We start from the raw sequence: 17,654 nt of genomic DNA on the forward strand, positions 1-17,654 counted from the left end.
TGTGTGTGCGCGCGCGCACACACACACACACACACACACACACAAACACCTTTTTATGCACTTCCTGTTTATAGGATGAGACAAGTGCATGCATGAGTGGGTGAATTATCAGCATTTGGGATTAGGAAGAGACGTGAGTGTATTTCTGTCAAGTCCCATGCGTGTCTGTGTGTATGAGTATGAGATACTTCAGCCTACGTGTGGGTCAGGCCAAACCCATGAACCAGAGCACAGAGTCCCTGTGGTGAAGGTTAGCTTCATTATGAGTCTCCTACATGTGAGAGAAGTGACAGAGTGAATAGTGCCTAAAGCACAGCTTTCTTTTTTAATGAACTCCAGTGCCAGCAGCTCCCACAGGACTGCCGAGCTCAGAAGCACACTTTCCATCTCCAACCAAAGTACCTGTACTTATGGACTTGCTATGTGTTTATATGTTAGAAAAAAAACAAGTCCTGATGTTTTACGTGTTTTACTTCATTTAATTAGTGGTAGAAGAAATTAGAAAGCAAATGCTAACAAACTACATGCTGCCAAGTAACAACGATAAATATGTTCACTCATTTTACTGCTGGCTTATTGGTTGGCTGGGTGGCTGGTTGGTTGTTTGTTTGTTTGTTTGTTTGGTTGGTTGGTTGGTTGTTTGGTTGGTTGTGCCTGCAGTGAACTGGTATCCAGGGTGTACCCCACCTCGCACCTGGTGTTAGTTGGGATAGACTTCAGGAAAATCTATGCCCCGTGATTCGAATAAGTGGCTGTAGATGAATGAATGAATGAATGAATGAATGAATGAATGCATGAATGAATGAATGAATGAATGAATGAATGAATGAATGAATGAATGAATGAATGAATGAATGAATGAATGAATATACATACCTACAGGAAAGTAAAGAGGGAAAGAAAGTGCCCTTGCAGCATTTCCGGAGTATGAGTATGAATTCAGTTCACACACACCTGGAGCTCTTTACACATCTATGACACTGATAAATCAACAACAACCATACTAATAATTAGAAATGAAAATCAATACTGATGAAAACTGGAACAGATGTGAAATAATCACACAGCAAGGTGAAATTTGATTTGAATAGTGAACTACAGTCAAGTGTAATGCAAGCCCATAAAATCCAGAGTGTAGTCGTACTCATGGATTGAATGCTCATAAGGGAGGAAATGAATGTTCATGTGCCCTTATGCAGACCCATTCATCCAAGAAGAAACCACACATTCCTCTGTGAATCCCAATGCAGGGGTCGATGCGGTCATTTTCCCACTGAGAACCCTGAGGCCCACTGGCACGCGTCTTCTTGGAGCATGGATTAGAGTGTAATTTGATTAAAAAGGACTGTAGGGGGCTTGGTGGCAGTATTCGCTCTATTGAGTGCCCTTCTAGGTGTTGATTTTAATTAATACCTCTGCTTGACAACAGGTGTTTTTCAGTTTGGTTCATTGATTTGTCACGAGGATTACAGAAGAGCTACCGGTCTAATTTTCATGAAACCTGTTGGGATGGAGCAACAAAAGGGCGCAGCAACAATTTATCAATAATGAACCAGATCCAAAACTGAGGGTGGCTACACGATGGGATTATTTTCCACTTTTACAGTATAGCAGAGGATCCAGCTGCCAGTTGGCCAGTCCTCTGAAACCACAGAGAGCATTGGTGGTCAAGCCAGCCAACCAGGCAGTGAAGTGAGGCAGCAAATACATGAAGTAAATTCTGTTGCATAGTTATGTACTAAAGTACTAATCAGATATCCAAAAAAAAAAAAATCACAAATGAAGATTTCGTATTACTGATATTGACACTTGTAAGTGTATGAACACATCCTGAGCTTAGGACAAAGACAAGACAGAGATGCAGCATGGTCACTATTATTGGCTGAGGGCCATGAGGCCCCCACCCAAAAGCTCAGGTTTAGGATCATCCCCAACACACACACACACACACACACACACACACATCCTTGATGCTTTTGTTGTTGATGCTGTATGCTGCAAAGAATAAATTATTCTTAATATTTCACATTGCTATAATATATTATGCATGGGTTTTAGACATGTAATGTAATGAAAAGTAAAGGCTAATATCTGAAACCCACTCTGAGACAACATCTAGTAAACAGAGGGGTCAGGGGACTCACCCGGGTCCGTTTAGGACGTCTGCATGTGAAATGCTTGAAAACTGCTCTTATGGGTGATATGACTGCTGGTTTTGGACACGTCTGCAAACTACTAGTGTCCTTCTAGTTTTAGTTTGGTTTTACGTGGCTTTCCGAACATTCTGATTTAGCATAGTGTATTTTTTTTTGGGGGGGGGGGTGATCAAAAATGTGAACATCAAAAGTTCGAATTTGGACACAGATTGAAGGATTTGGACGGAAAAAATAAACAAACCATTTTTGTGAATAATATTATCTACAGCGTACACGTTCAGAGTCATTAAATGACAACGAAAAATATGTCAGATCTGATGCCTCAACAGTTCATGAAGTAAAAATAGTTGCTAATTTAATTTCAAACATACAAGAATTGTGTGAAACGTTCTTTAGTTGGATTAGGTTAAACTCTACACTACAATAACACCCAGCAAGCTGTTGGTCCTGATAACATCACCATAAAACACACAACAGTAGCACAAGTGATTCATTATAAATACAAATTCCAACCCATGGAATAATTCTGTGTATTACTTGTAACAATAATAAATTTAATGTCATTTTTTTGACATGCTGCTTAGCTATGTTAACAAAAATGTCAGCTTGATATTTAATGTTCGTCAAACCTGTTGTATGTTAACTATGTCAAAACAAAGCTTTCACAGAACATGCCATAGTGGGAGGGTTAGAGGGTTGGCTGGGTTTTTCTTGACAAAACAACCAAACTACTTTGGAAGCGACCAAGGAACCCATCTAGATGCATTCAGTCGCTTTTCCACTTTGCGGGTCACGGGTGGGGTAAACCTTGGACACATCGCCAGTGCATTTAACAAACAACCTCTCACGCACGCACTTATTCCTACGGTCAGTTTGGTGCAGCCAATCACCTGAGCTGGATGCTTCTGGATGTTGGAGGAAGCCGGAGAACCCGGAGAGAACCTACGCAGACGTGGGGAGAACGTACAAGCTCTGCACTGAAAGGAATCAAACCCAGAACAAATAAAGTTTGTGCTTGGAGGTCGTAGAAAAGTGTTCATCTTGGGTGGAGGGACATACACAAACTTTAATTTTACTAGTTAACTGGTTGTGCTGCATAATTTTAAATTTCTAAACTGACTCAACACAAAGCAACACCTCATTGGAAGTGGACTTCTGCCTGGTGGACATGTTCCACTCAGTGAGTGGGTGTGATAAACCGGGAAATTACTGTATACTTTTCAGTTCTGGCAGCTTTGGACAAAACCTGGTCATGGTACTGATTGGTTGGAGTGAGATAATTAACTTTTAAGAATTGAATCTCGGCAGATCCGGCTGGATCCTTGTTCTTTGAAATGGGCTTTGACACAATCAGACCTGAAGCTCAAGAGGAGGAAATGAGAGTTTCAATATCTTTGTGATAACGGATAACATATGAGATTAAACATCTGAAGAATGGTCACTGCTGTTCCGCGCCTTAAGCAGCAGACAAAAATAGAATTTTTGTAACAATAACTCTTGCAACAACAACAAAAAAAGGTATAAAATGTATGTATGTATGTGTGTGTGTGTGTGTGTGTGTGTGTGTGTGTCTGTGTCTGTGTGTGTGTCTGTGTGTGTAATTGAACTGATAGAGTGTCTTTTACTGATAAGTTGCAGATCATTTGTAATGAAGATCAGATCAAACCACCCAAAAACTAGATTGCTATTGTTTGTAGATTAATGCACTTAATGTAAGATTAACCAACAGAATTTCTCAATGGTTTTTTTTTAAAGAAAATTTGCCCAGTTTGTGAATATTAAATCAAATTTATCCAAAGACTTAAGAGTCAATGGTGATGAGAATTTAAACATTCTAATAATTTAAAAAACAACAACGATCTAGTGTTATACCTGGATACTTTCACAGGTTTTTCTGCTTTCTCTGGTATCTTATATGGAGAATCTCTCCCACTCTTGCAGTGCAGTGACTCAGCCTGATACACATCTCTGTGGACTTTTGCTGAACAACAGCTACATTACTCAGTCTGATGTGCTTATCTAAAATGTGCATACCTGTTGTATCACACCTTTATGGTTTTACATCTGGATGTTTTGCGGTAAATTCACTCTGTGACATCTGAGGACTGAAGGAGACGGAATAACACTGACGGGTCAGGTATCAGATGTCAGTGTCAGTTCAAAATGTGTATTTGGATACATTCTGGATTTTTTACTTGATGATCAATTGATGAAGTGCTACCAATAAAACACTTTAACACAGATCAGTACCAGCAGTGTCACCATAGAACAGTGAAGTTTCTTACAACTTTATCATATTATAGTGCAGAAAAACACAAAATACAGCAGACTGGACAGAACTGATTCGTTTTCTATGATCAGAGCAGAAAAGGATCGGCAACAGGCACAAACAGAGATCAGTGAGGAAGGCAAAACAAATACGGGCTGAATGTGACATAGAAAAGACTAAGAGGAGCCACCAGGAGGGGACTCAAAGAAATAAGTCAAAATGGTCAGAAACAAACAAGCTGTGATTAAGAAAAGGTATAATTAGCTTCATCCATTGATTACATGTCAAAGAAAGAAAACACGGTTCACAACTTGTGCCTCAAAGCAATCATTACTTTTTTCTTAATACATGTACAGTAAGTACCGTATTTTCCGCACCAAAAGGCGCACCTAAAAGCCTTAAATTTTCTCATAAACCCGTCGTGCGCCGTATAATCCGGTGCGTCTTATATATGGATTAATATTCATTAATATTGGTTAAAAACATGATCGCTGAAAAAAAGCCGCCAGTCATGCCACACTCCGCCACCAGAGGAGCCCCCTCACAAGGCACTCGGGCCCACGCCCCTAACAACGGTAGTCAAGGGGCGTCACCGAAGTCCCAGCTCTGACTGAGCTGCTCTCAGACGGTAGAGCAGACTGTAGGAGCACCGGTGATTACGTAGAGATTCTATTTATAAAGTTTGACTGACTGACTGATCTCAGTATTTCCTAACTATTTGGCGTAGGAAATAACCCACTTTAAAATAATAATAAATTTTATTTATATTGCACTTCACATAATAAAAATCTCAAAAGTGCTACAAAGACAAAGAGAGCATAAAACCTATGGTGAAGAAAACTAATAAAAACAGCACAACCCAACAATAAGGTATATAAAAAAGACTAAGGAAAGGCCTTTTTAAAAAGGTGAGTCTTTAAGCCACGTTTAAAAGAATTCACAGTCTGTGGCATTCTCAGATGGTCTTAAATTGGTCTTAAAAATGCCATTGTGCTGTCATCTGGAATCTAGTGACGGTCCATTCTATTAGTCTGTGGAAACACACGGAAAAACTGGCATAAAGGTGAATGAAAGACCCTCAAAGCTGAACTTCCAGCATTTTCTGAAATTCCAAGAGCAGTCACTGCTAGACAAAGGTGTCTGGTGTGCTGCATTGATTTACAAATGTAGTTGATAGCTCTGGGGGGGCGGCGGAGGGGCGCATTCAGGCTTGTGTATTCTGTCTGCAGCGACGTGCTGTGAGATTCACGGCGGTGAGACACCGACGTTAAAAGTCAGTTCTAGGAGTAAAACAGCGTCACATTTGACAGTAAATTAGCAGCCTGACATTAAAAACGAGTTAAAAAATTGTTTAGGACACACAGCAGCAAATAGCTGCACCTCACCTCCGACTGGACTACCGATCGATCGAAACAATATTTAATTAATAAACGAAGACGAACGTCGAAGCTTAAATATCTGCTTCGAACTTCAGATCAGGAAATAATCCGCTCTGTTCGCACTGACCGCACTCGTGATGAATTTAACCAGTTTTTGATGTCAGGTTTTTTAATATGCGTGTTGACTTCTTTCTAAGATGGCAAAGTGATCAAATGATCAGGTTTCCTTGATGGCTCAGAATGGCTTATTGACATAACAAGAGGGGCCATTCAAAGGTAGTCAGGAAGTCATGAATGCAATCATGACTGTCTGAGCAGCGCGGCTCCATCTAGTGGACGGATTGCGCAACTACAGCCGCTGCAGTTTATCAAATAAATTTTATTTATTTTTATTGTGTGTGCCTTATAATCCGGTGCACCTTATAAATGAAATGAATTATAAAACAAACAAATTATTGATGGTGCGCCTTATAGTCCAGTGCGCCTTATAGTGCGGAAAATACTGTAGTTGTCAAGGCTACAATGAAACTTCTTTGGCTTTGGATAAACTGTTTAACCAATGAAAAAAAACAATACCCCAACATTTAAAAACACTGCAGACACAAAAAGCCTGAGCTGAATATTTTTCCCCAAAATGAGAAAAATAAAACTGTTAAAAACATCAAAATACCAGAGGGCATCACTCTTGAATATGTTGGCTGGGTTAGTCAAGGGTCATGAAAAAATATTGAGCAAAGTCAGTTATACCAGGGGACAAAAACATACAGATGGATGGAAACAGCAATATAAATATTATTTTATGTTTGTATATGTATTCTTAGAATATTTATATTTCATGCCAGGGGGATAGAAAAAAATGGTAACACTCCCACCAGATAGCTTGATTATTCCTGATGCTTTATCAACACATTTTAAGTTTAAAATAAAAAAAGTGAAGGGAGATAAAGATGTAGCAACAACTTTGATGGTGGTTGGACTCCATCTCTCTGGTCGTGTGATTTTAGAGGCTGCTCAGCCTTCAGGTAAATACCTCACGATGTGGTTCTGTGGGTTGGACACTATGACTTCAAATCAACACCCTTATTGTTGGAAAAGCTTCCACCTCCTCCCACCTTTTCCACCACCACCTCCATGGACCCACACAATCTGACCAGATATTCCTCTTTAGCGATTTCTTACCCTATTGCATTGTTTCATACTAAATTTGAAGCTTCACCTGTTTAGTTGGTTAAGTCTGTCTTTAAATCTTTTTAGCTCATCAATTTCATCTTCTTTTCTTCCTCCTTGGACAAAAAAAACCTTGTGTGTCTCCATTTTACCATCTTGGTGTTGGGCCTCCTTGTCCATAGGTTGAAATAAATCAATGCTTTAACTGTTTCACTGAGCCTTAGAGCCCTGTATGTAAGATCTACAGTCTGATTAGGCCACAAAGGGCAAAACAATGAGCACAAGGGAGATTGCATTTCCCAGGTGGGAACATTACACCTGTTATAAATTCCTCCACTCAGACTATTTGTGCTCATTGGATTAGAGGCACTAAAAATACCCCCCCACCACCACCACCACCACATCGTAGAGTCAGCCAGCATGGAGACCTCTGAAAGGCACCATTCTCCTTCCTCACTCCTCTGAGCACCTTGTCCGTGCACTCGAGCTGCCACTCCGTCACGAGAGCGCCGAGCACTTCACTGTAATACAAACAGAAACAGCTAATTTGTGCCAAAGCAGCACCACCACCCTCGCAGCGTGCCACAGCTAGAAACCCACACACTCACAACCCCCGCCACGGATCAGCTGATTCCCTCATAGCTAGAGACAAAGTCTCTGCTCACGTTCAGCTTCACTGGCATCGCTGCCACCAGCGCTAATAACACTAATCTGAATACAGCTGATGTCGGATCGTCACAACAACACACAGCGTCAGGAACCACAACTCAGAAGACCGAGTGGAAAAAAGGATGGAAGAATCCTCTCATCATCTACATCCAGGAAGTAAGAGGCTTTACGTCTGGGCATCCATCAGTGATGAAGCTGTTGGACTGATTATTAAGGTGGGGTTTGTTTGTTTTTTTTTAAATTTTATATACTGATTTGATCCCCGAAGGGAAATAAAGAAAGCACACTCTAGTTAGTGGTTCAAAAGCATGCATACTTACTAGTGAGTACAGGCCCCTGTAGCACATGCAGACACAAGGGGGCCTGTAGGCATGCAAAGGGAGGTTGTGTGGCGGGAAGCACTTTCATGGTGCGCCCCTCCTAGGCAATTGGTAAAGGGGGCGGTGCCTTGCACAAGGGTGCGTCGGCAGTGCTCTGGAGGTGAGCTGACACCTCCCACTGTCAGCTCACACTCCAGGTGTTTTTGGGCGGGAGCGGGAATCGAACCGCCCATCTTGAATCATAGGACGACCCGTCCGACCGCTGACGCCCTTATTATAGTGAGCTGTCAGTGTTATAAACACGCCCATCATGGTACACAATGGCTGGGATCCACTTTCTTCCTCTTTCCCTTTGTTATAAGAAAAATAAATAAATAAAAATAAATAAATAAAATTCCTCTCTCTTTCTCTCTTTACCCCCTTTGTTGTTAATAATGTTGTATATTACTTAATTAATAATGATTAATAATCTTCATAACTATTGATTAACTATCATTTGTTCAATGATAATCAAATACATTTTCAATTGCTGCACTATAAAACTATTAAACTTCCCAGGAATAATAGAATCATTCATTCATTCACATTCAGGACCCGTTCCTCTGGCTGTCGCGGGTCTCAGGGTTGCTGGAGCCTAACCCAGCAGACTAGGGGCGTAAGGCAGGCTACACTCCAGGCGCGACGCCGGTACCCCGCGGATCCACGTGAAGCACGGGCAACTGCTAACGCATACACTCACACCTACGGACAATTCGAGAATGGCCAAGTCACATGAGGTGCATCTTTTTGGAGGTGGGAGGCAGCCAGAGAACACGGACACAATATGAGATTAACACCAAGGCCATTTGCTGTTCTTGAGAGATTCAAACCCACTGGATGTGAGTTCTCATGGAGAGGATGGTCAGGCGAAGCATTTAATGACCTCATCTCAGGATCGTAGAAATAGGAATGAGAATTTGTGACTTAACTTTTGACACTTAAAGGACAAAACAATTACTCATGGAAATAATTGTCAGATGAATCAATAATGAGACTAATCGTAGGCTGCAGCCATTTTAAGATCACAGATCCCTACATTATGAATGAAGCAGCCAGGCATTGGAGATACTGTTATTGATCCCGCTGTCTGTGTGAAGGCCTCTGCTACTCAATGGAACCAAACCAGGAGCGTCTTCTTTCTCTGTTTGGTATGAAAGCAGCTGCTTCAAGGAGACAACTGATACGAACAGAGACGGAGCACAGCTCAGACCGTTGCATGATTTTACACACATCCAGACAGAAACAGAGAAAACAAAACATGAATGTAGAACACACTGCTGTTTGGAACCTTTGTGGAAGAAATTGTTAAGTCAACTCGTTTTGTTCCAGTTAAAAAACTCAGACACGTTCTTGGTCGTCATCGCTGGGCAGGTGAGTCAAGAAGTTAATTTTGGATCGTGCCTCCCAACACTCAGTGACGTGAATGAGTCCCTTTGAGACACAGCTTAATAATCTGACCACTTGATCAGAGCAATGCCAGCACAGGAGAAGGTATAACAGTCAAGCTCTAATGGGAAGAATATATCACTTGTGTAAGTGCGAGCATCACACCCCGTCCACCTGACAGACAGCCAATCACACCTTCTAAGGAGCATTTCCTTAGACTGTCAAAGGTGTGGCAGTGAACTTTGTGTCCCTCTGTCTAAATTGTATTATTTTGCATTATTCCCAATCATTTTTAAGATCACCTGGCATTCAAAATCCCCAACAATGGATTTCTGTGCACAACTCTCCCGGAGCACCTGTTTGTTACGGCGCCTTGGCGGCCTGAACCGACTGATGTCAGGGACTTAGCAGCGATGGCACCGTTCACGCAACGATACCCGGACTTTATACAGGCTGGCAGCGTCATCCACATCAGATCTCATGCCACTGCCACGTATCTCCGATAACACAACACACACGCGCAACTTCCACTGTGACGCAAACACACACTGCCTCAGACGTTCAGCCTCCACCACGAGTGCTCCTCCTCATCAGCATACTGTCAGCTCACATCAACTTGCTTTGACACACAAAGAGATGACTAAATATGAGCTTTGTTTGTGGCACAAAGGAAACATACAATGCAAAATGGAGATGAAGACGCAACAACACAGGAAGAAGACATATATCCTCTGAAGATTGACAGAAAATAGAAATTGCATCCAAGAATCCTCTTTCTGCTCTCAATGGTCACATCTGAGCTTTCCTGCAAAGAGAAAATGAATGACTGTAAATGAATGTATTAAAATATGCGTTGCTTCGTGACCTGGATCTGCTCCTCATTGAGTCTCAGCGCAGCCGGGAATGTAACGCGACACCAGCCAGACACCTGACACCGTCAGCAGAGGCTGGACGTCCAGCCCTGCTTACCTATCCAAAAGGAAAGTCCACCCTAATACTTCATTCAGACAGGAGATTGCATAGGGAGACTAAATTTAAAAAAGGCTATTCATTAATAGCGTCAAACATGTAAATCAACCAATAGATTGTGGGGAAAAGGGAGATATGGTGCTCATTATTTTAAACAGGCTACAGTTTTGCTGAATTCTTTCATGTTTCACTTTAAACAGAGAAACGTCTTCGAGCTCAGGACTTGCTTCTCTTTGGACTTAAAGTGTCTCAAGAAAACTTTACCCCAATGGACTCATCTGAAGCTGCTGTGTATCCCTCAAAAGTCTTCTAGCAGAACAAAGAGTTGCCCTATTCGCATTCACAGTAAATCAGAAAGCAGCACCTGAACATAACAAAACTAAAAAGACTATTTAACTAGTTGTGTCTGTTTTGAGAGATCAATTATCACCCAGTAATTCAGAATTATCAGTTTGATTTCAGATGATATGTTTAATCACATTTTCTGAATATTTTATTGGAACTACTAATATATATATATTTTTCCAGTCAGCTCAAATAGCAAAAACTAAAACTCCAAATGAGACAGCATAGAGCTGACGCATGAAATTGTGACACCACCATTGAGTATCGCAACCTTAAGCGCTTCATAGTATTAGTAATACATAGAAATAAAGCTCATTTTAACCTGAAACCTTCTGATTCAGCTTCCAAAGCTCCAGAATGATAGTTTTTTCCATTTATTATTATCTCTGCTTACCTAATATGTTATTCTCATTCAAACCTGGATTTTAGTTCCACATCCTGGTTCTTTTATATAAGTGACAAAGTATAAACACATCAACACATCATCTCCTGGTTGATAATGCAATTTGGCAGCGGCTACAAGGACTGAGCAGAGTGGAGGAAAAGTGTGTGCCAAGCACCCCGGCAGCTAAATTTACTCACCCACTGTAACCCTGGAGCCTATGCAGATTCTATTAGCACTTCTGAACAGCTCAGTTCACCAACAGTCTGTCATTCCGCGTGTTAATGATGAGTGTGAATATACCACACCACCAACTCCCTGCACAAAGCGGAGCTGCTCTTTGAACAGTCTAAAGAACTGGATTGGAAAAAAGTGATTGTGTCATTCAACAGATACTCGTGCATTCAAATTTGACCATCATCTTAACATTACAACTCCCGTAAACAGTGTGCCGACTGTTGTTTGGCTCGCACGGTGGTGCAACAGCTGCTTCTGCCACCCCCATCCAGGAAGTCAGGCTTTCATCGGTGTCCTTTGACTGGTTTAATTGTCTGCAGGATTAGGTGAAAAATGACTCGACTAGTTACCATAAAACCTGGAAGAAGGATGAGTAAATGTGAGGCCGTTTATTTAGAAGTCCTCCAACATTGTGAGGCATTTTAATATTGATTCCACAAACACCGCTGAACTGATTTTCAGAAAATTTTTGTGGTTGGGTCAGGAGAGCGCTCATTAAATCGTGCAGATACACAAAGAGAGTGGATTCAACTGTTTGGTTTTTTTTTGTTTTTTGTTTTTTAGTACACTGTTAGATAGAACATCGTGAGCTACTTACCAAACTCTTTGTGGAGGGTGGACTTAACAGATGTGTGAAGGATTGTTCAGATTGGCGGTAAGACAGACTGCGGAGATGCTAACCCTAACCCACGCCTTGTATGTATCATAGTTATTTCTGTGCCTTTACATTCAGCAGGCGTGCATCTCTGATGTCTCTGTAATCTAGATGTATTCAGACTCTCTGGTTCACACTGCAGTCTAAATTACTGTTAATCCCAGACCAGTATAGTTTAACTCTGAGATACTTGACAAATCGCGACCCGTATTATAACATGGAATGACTTCCTCAGCTATGAAAGCTGTCGCCACACACCACCACAGTGCTTACCGTTAAAGCCATGCAACAGAGTGTGTATTCTCCCTGGTTCTACATCCTGATGGTGAACAGTTTGCTGTCCCATTTAACAAATGATAAAGGAAGAGTTTGTCCCATTTCTAAATGTGTGTTGGTACTGATGTGAGGCTCTGAGGAGGATAATTAAAACAGGAAGACTCAAGGGGAGCGCAGTTAGACTTTATCACTGCAACTTTTCATCGGTGAACAAAGTCATCATCTTCCATTGATGGTAAACACACAATAAAGCTTATCTGGATAAAAATATTTGTAAATTCTGACTGACATGAAAAACATTGCCCTATTCTGACCTGAATTTGTTATGAGATGAATGACCTAATCTGATTTCTGAATTTAGGTTGGATTTCATGACTTGACCAGAGCGAGCTATAAATGGGACAATGATGCAAACACAAAAAGCGCAGGGAAATGGGACAGGAACTGTCAAAGGATTTGAGCCTTCTCCTCATGCTTTAGACGCCAAAATCACGCTATGAACTGCGAGGAGCTGCCACTTCATGAAGACACTACTCTATCTATGCAGACAACCACTGTATCACAGACACACAATGGTGTGGAAGAGCAAAACTTTGTCTTTTATTAAAGGATATTAAAGAATAGCTGGACTCTCAACCCAAATGTTGCTCAATGTCCTTTCACTAATGGTTATATAACATGACGGATGAGCAGAACTGGATACTGATTCTGATCATTCACAGAATAGGGAAACTTTCTCCGTCATCGTTTTCAATCACATCTCAGTTTAAGACATCAGAAGTAGTCTGGAAGTCGACTGTAGTCCAAACTAAATCATCAGCAAAAATACACACTAAGTTTATTTTGTATTCAGAGGTTGAAGACTTTTTGATGAGGGGGGAAGAAAAGATTTGATGTATATTTTTAATCATTTCAAGTACTTAGAGTTAGTTATAAAGAGGATGGGAATGACAGATGGGAATTAATCATTGGAGCAGGGGGTTTCTGAAAGGAATGAAAACTCACTTTTATGAATCTGTACGCAGCGAATATTAATATGTGGTTTGTTGATAATATCTTAAAGATAAATTCCAAATTGAATTGTTGTATTAGTGGGTCAATTATTCCTTAAGCATCTAACTGTTCAACACAAGAAACGCAACGCCACGCATGCTGACCTCTGATGTGCTCGTTGACCACGCTCTCCAGTCTGTCCAGCCTCTCGATGATCCTCAGGGTTTCTCCTTTACTCTCCTCCTCCAACTTTCTCTCAGCTTCGCCGCCGCTCTCCGCAACTTTGGGACCCCCGTTGGCCACATAGTTAGTGATCCATCCGACATACAGGAGACACACGATGTTGGTCATTCCGCTCAGGATCACGCATGTCGACACCAAAGTTTTAGTTCTCCTTGTGCAGAGCATCGCGACATCCCTCCATGGGCTTTCCGTTCCCGACGCGCACAGGCAGGTGGAGTGAGGACGCACTGGATGAATGTGTCCAAAACGGAGCTCACAAGCGGGGGTGATGCTGTGGAGTCAGGCCGGGTCCGGTGGAGGCTGAGCCGGGTGCCGTGTGAGCTTGATCCCACCTGGGTAGGAGTGTTTCCTGTTAGGAGTAGAATGAGAGTCCCCGATGAGCAGCCGGCCGGTCGGGCTGCGCTCAGTCGCTGTGGAGCCGTCAGACTCCTCGCTGCAGCCCCCACCCCCCACCCCCCCCCCCCCCCCACACACACACACACACACACACACACTCCACTCCTCATCCAGCCCAATCGGAGGAGGGCAGGAGGCGGGCTCTGCTCGCCGCCGGCCCCCCTCACCGAGCCGGCCGACAGGGGTTAGATTCGAGTACTTGACCAGTGCAGAATGAAGCGTGTTGGTTGGTTTTGAGTGTGTGTGGACTGACAGGGCCCCAACAAGCAGATCTGGGGCCCAAAGGTGAAACTGTATTGGCACACCCCACCACCAATGCTACTGATAATTATCAATGCCATGTCATTCAACAATGACAATCTATGGCTTTTTAATCTTAGAGTAGTTTGGAGATCATTCACATTTTAATAGTTATAAAGGTTTACATTGAAGACAGTGTCCTAGAAAGACAAAGCAAATCGGTAAAAGACACATTAACTGTGAACAGGTTAACCAATTTAAGGATTCTTAATCATTTTGATCCTAACAAATTGTATCAGGTTAAATTGTATCATTCATTCATTCATTCATTCACTCATTCATTCAGTGTCCGATTATTCTGCTGCGTGCGGGAAACGAGGCTGCTGGAGGCTAAGTAAGTGGTCTTGGGGCGTAGGGCAGGGTACACTCCAGGTGCGATGCCGGTGTACCGCAGAATCAAATGAAAGACACACACACACACACGCACACATACACACACACACACACACAATTTGAGACAGGCCAATTCATCTGAAGTGATGTTATTGGGGTTTTTTTAAAGTGGGAGGAAATAAAAACATCAACATAACATCTTTGGAAAAAAAATGTAATTAAAAATTGAGTATAGAGAGTTAATAATGTTTTCATCAGTTCTCTATGTGGTTCTCTAAAACACATAAATGACATTAGTGGTTGCAGAAGGGAGGCCGGTCCGATGTTGGTGTCTCCAGAAGGAGAATCGGTGAGGTGGGCCTCTACCTTCTGTCACAGCTACAAAGATCAAGTCATTTAAATCTGAAATTAGGCATTTCAAAGATTTACAAAATGCAGAATAAAGTGTTGCTGGCAATGGATCACCAGAGAGAAATACCATGCTTAGCTGCAGACGAGCTGTTGAAAGGTACCTACATGATAACTTCTGCTGGAAGTTTAGTCCTAATTATCTGGATTTCTGCAATGAGACAGCGGAGTGTTCGCATCAAGATTTTATTTTATGTTCCATTTAGTTTCTTGCTTTCAGAGATTTGCTGACGTTGGACCTGGATCTGATCATTCCAAACAGTAGCGGGAGCGAATCAAAACAAACCTAAAGAGGATTCATTTATATTTTAAGCATTTTTTACTGAGAATTAAAAAAACAAAGACAAAAAAAAAAAAACACAACAGAGAAACAGAGGCCGGTAATTAATTGGCAACCTCAAAAGAACTTTCAAAGGAAAGGGACTTAGAGAAAGGTATATTCAAGGCAAATAAACTTGCAATCTACACGTAATTACAATATCAGCCATGACATTATACCCACAGCTATTTTTGTGTTGGTCCCCTTTTTCTGCTTTGATAACTCTGACCTGTCAATGTGTACACCACACAATGGGATTATACCAGAAATGATGCTGACCATCGCTATACTGATATTTATGTTTTGTGTTAGTGGCTGTATAGGTTCTGGTGTGATGAGAATCTTAATTCTCATACGTCATGCAATTCACTGCACCAGAGCAATAGGTTGTCTCTCTTTATCAAACCCTAGTGGGTTTAGGGTACCGGACTGCTAACATCTAGAGCCTGAAATACTGTAAGGAATGTCAGACTTTTGGACCTTTAGATGCTAAACCCAGAATCAGCAGCATTGAATCCTGCATCTGTGGAAGGATGGCCTGTTCCAGAAGCACCAGTGATCACCAGGTACACCAGTGAGTACCAGTGATCATCAAAGAAGACACCAATAAGTACACCAACAACAACAACAATCCAAAAGAGATCCGTCCATCCGTTTTCTTGTAGGTGAGGTAGCGGCAATCACTTTATCTGCTGGAGTTTATCTCAGCTTTTATAGGCCAGAGATGGGGTACACCCCGCATGAAACGCCAACTCATCGCTGGGCTCCAAAGGACACAAACCAGTCTATATGCTTCAACAGTATGATACAATCTGTAAAATTCAATTACAGCTTTTGACTTTTTTGTCATATCTTATGATTTTTACAAAACCCATTTGGCCACTTGTTTGAAACATGTCACAATGAAAACAATGTCAATGTGGCAGAGTTAGAGTCCTTTTATTTGTGTTTTTATAAACTGTTCAAACAAACAAACAGATAAATATATAAATAAATAAATAAATACATACATACATACATGTAAGCTCGCTCTGCTTCACATTTTCATGTAATGCACATTTCACAGGCTGTTTAAGTCGCAACAGGAGGATAAACCTGGGGCATCGTGGAACAGAAATTCCTCCCTGGAGTTATTTGCTGCGACCGCCTGAGGAAGGGGGTTGTTGTTAACCAGAAAAAAAACACAGACACCTGCAGCGTCTCTGCACAAAACCCCAACAGCCTGATATTCAGCTCCTGTGTTTGCTTGGCGGTTGAAGTAATACATGTTGATTTGGTAGCATTTAATTCATAAGCAAAAGAGCTGGAATGCTCGATTAATGGGATCGTTATAACCCTTAGCTTGTGGTGGGAAAGGAAATGGAATATGAAACCTGATGTAGTTGGTTTCAAGTGTGCGGCTTTCCCACTGAGCTTTGGGTGGAGGGAAGGAAAACTGATGGCAACATGTGAATGTGAGTCATAATATTTGATGTCTTTTGAAGTTAAAAAGATATGGCCAAGAACTGATGGCTATCCAAATATAATTTTTCCATTAATGTGTCAACATTTAAACATTAAAGAAGCAGTTTAAGCTCTTTGTGTTTTTGAAAGAACATAAAGAATATGAAAGAACACATAAAGAAATGAAGTAGTTTTTTTATTAACATGATGGATTTACTGTATTTTTGCTCTTATAAAGTAGATTTTTCTTCTTACTTAAAATTTTGAAAATTTTTGCCTTCTCCTCATCCCAGTAGTTTATCTACAGTCCCAGTGTGTTTGTTATTTGTTTGCATGTGTGTGTGTGTGTATTTGTGTGTCTATGCGTGTGTGTGCTTGACCATCTGACCGTGTTTCTGCACTGTACGAGGTACGGCTTCACGGCGTCTGCTAGCTGGTGGCTTGTCCGCAGTCATCTCATTTGCACTTTTTTGCTTCTTGGACCTCTGGTGAACACCTCTCTGATCGTCATCACCTAGGGTCCCCACCTGAGGCTGCAGTAACCTCATACTTTGACACCAGCAGATGGATTTCACCATGAGAGCCTCTAGGCCGACACTTTCATCTATGTCTTTTATCCACTGCTCCAACCATCTCACACGTTGCACTGAATCAAAACCCAAGAACACTCTGGCAGATCCAGCCTGTTCGCCCACTATATGAATAATGCATTAGATCTGAAATATTAAGGTGCTCTCTGTATGCTGCTTTCAATCATGTCTAAATGGCTGTCTGCCGTCTGTCTCCCATCTGCCTGTTTGTCTGTCTCTCTCAAAGGTAGTTTTTCAAAGGTTTGCCACTAACATCTGAATCTGGTGTGATAGCATGTTCAAACAACCAAGGGGCCGTCTCCCTCTTGACTTTGGTGACCCAAAGAATTGTGACCAGACTTAAATAGTCATAAATAATATTTACATATTTAAAAAATGTC

At 41.6% G+C, this 17,654-nt stretch overlaps 1 protein-coding gene across 2 annotated transcripts in view; it reads right to left on the minus strand.

Annotated features, from left to right (window-relative positions):
* galnt18a (UDP-N-acetyl-alpha-D-galactosamine:polypeptide N-acetylgalactosaminyltransferase 18a) overlaps window positions 1-13,874 on the minus strand; it is a 135,789-nt gene extending 121,915 nt beyond the window's left edge. For both annotated transcript variants that reach the window (XM_068313971.1, XM_068313970.1), the window contains exon 1: window positions 13,407-13,874. In XM_068313971.1, coding sequence (XP_068170072.1) covers window positions 13,407-13,650 — 244 coding nt within the window. In that variant the 5' untranslated portion in view covers window positions 13,651-13,874. The remainder of the gene's footprint in view (window positions 1-13,406) is intronic.
* Window positions 13,875-17,654: the final 3,780 nt, after the last annotated feature.

This window comes from Antennarius striatus, chromosome 4, assembly GCF_040054535.1.
Source record: "Antennarius striatus isolate MH-2024 chromosome 4, ASM4005453v1, whole genome shotgun sequence".
In the NCBI taxonomy this organism is placed as follows: domain Eukaryota; kingdom Metazoa; phylum Chordata; class Actinopteri; order Lophiiformes; family Antennariidae; genus Antennarius; species Antennarius striatus.